The sequence below is a fragment of the Eimeria tenella genome, genomic scaffold (assembly GCF_000499545.2).
Source record: "Eimeria tenella Houghton genomic scaffold, Eth_scaff3411, whole genome shotgun sequence".
NCBI classification, from domain to species: Eukaryota; Apicomplexa; class Conoidasida; order Eucoccidiorida; family Eimeriidae; genus Eimeria; species Eimeria tenella.
In genome coordinates, this window is record NW_013543195.1 from 1,513 (window position 1) to 2,769 (window position 1,257).

The 1,257-nt window shown below is 61.5% G+C and overlaps 1 protein-coding gene across 1 annotated transcript in view; it reads right to left on the reverse strand.

The window, feature by feature from the left end:
- Positions 1 to 915: 915 nt before the first annotated feature.
- Positions 916 to 1,257, reverse strand: part of ETH_00042145 (uncharacterized protein) — a gene marked incomplete at both ends in the record, with an annotated part of 1,092 nt that continues 750 nt past the window's right edge. Inside the window, one exon of the mRNA XM_013376418.1 lies at positions 916 to 1,256. Within this exon, the coding sequence (XP_013231872.1) occupies positions 916 to 1,256 (341 nt within the window). The remainder of the gene's footprint in view (position 1,257) is intronic.

Here is a 1,257-nt window from a genome sequence, read left to right on the forward strand (position 1 = left end):
GCTGCTGCTGCTGCAGCTGCAGAGGTCTTGCTGTTGCGGGGAAGGCCGACGCCCGAAGCCGCAAGCCCCAAAGCCCAAACCCTAAACCCTAAACCCTAGATTAGAGTCTGAAGAAGCTGGTGAGGAAGACCCTGGCGTTCCACATGGCGTGGACTGCAACGGGCGCAGCGAGCGAGCTGGAGTGTATGTACAGCTGGGCCCACGCAGCAGCAAGAGCAGCAAGCGGCAGCAAAGTGTGGGGCTGCAAGTGGTGAGCAGCAAACAGCAGCGAGGAAGCAGCAACAGCAGCAGGAAGAGACACAAAGCGGTGCAGCAGCGGCAGACAAAACCCTCGGTACAGCAGCTCTTCCCACACAGGCGCAGACACGCAAGGTGCTGCTGCTGCCAGCAGCGCAGCAGCAGCACTGTTGCTGCTGCGCTCCGTCAGCACGTACACCAAAGACTCCTCCGCCTGCGCGCAAGGGTTTAGGGTTTAGGGTTTAGGGTTTAGGCTTTGGGGGTTGGGGGTGGGTTTAGGGTGGGGGTTTGGGGTTGGGGGCTGCGGCGAAGCTGCTCGAGGGCTTAGGCTTTGGCGCCTGCAGGGCTAGGGTTTAGGGTTTAGGGTTTAGGGTTTAGGGTTTAGCAGGCCTAGGGTTTAGAGCTAGGGTTGGGGCAGCTAGGGCTTCGCGGACTACTAACGCGCAGCTGCTGCTGCTGCTAGTGCTGCGCTGCTGCTACTGCTGCTACTGCTACGCTGCTGCTACTGCTGCTGCTGCTACTGCTGCTGCGCTGCTGCTGCTGCAGGTGCTGCTGCTGCAAGTGCTCCTGCTGCTACGCTGCTGCTACGACTGCTACTACTGCTGCGCTGCTGCTGCTGCTAGTGCTGCTGCTGCTACTGCTGCTACTGCTGCTACTGCTACGCTGCTGCTACTGCTGCTACCGCTGCGCTGCTGCCCCTGCTGCGCTACTGCTGCCGCTGCTGCTGCTGCTGCTGCTTACTGGCTGGGTGTTGGCTGCTGCAGCAGCAAGAAGCGCAGCATTGAGAAGTGCTGCAGCATTGAAGCAAAGACAAGAAACGAAATATCCAAAAATGGACCACCAGGCCCAGAGGCCTCCGCGGCGGGGCCCCCGCGTGGCAAAGCTGTACCAGTACGCCACCTGCTGCTGCTGCTGCTGCTGCTGCTGCTGCTGCTTGGGCTGCTGCTGCAGCAGGGAGGAGAGCTGATCGGCAGCCAGCGACAGACGCAGGTGCAGCCGGTCGCTCGCAGCAGCCAGCTG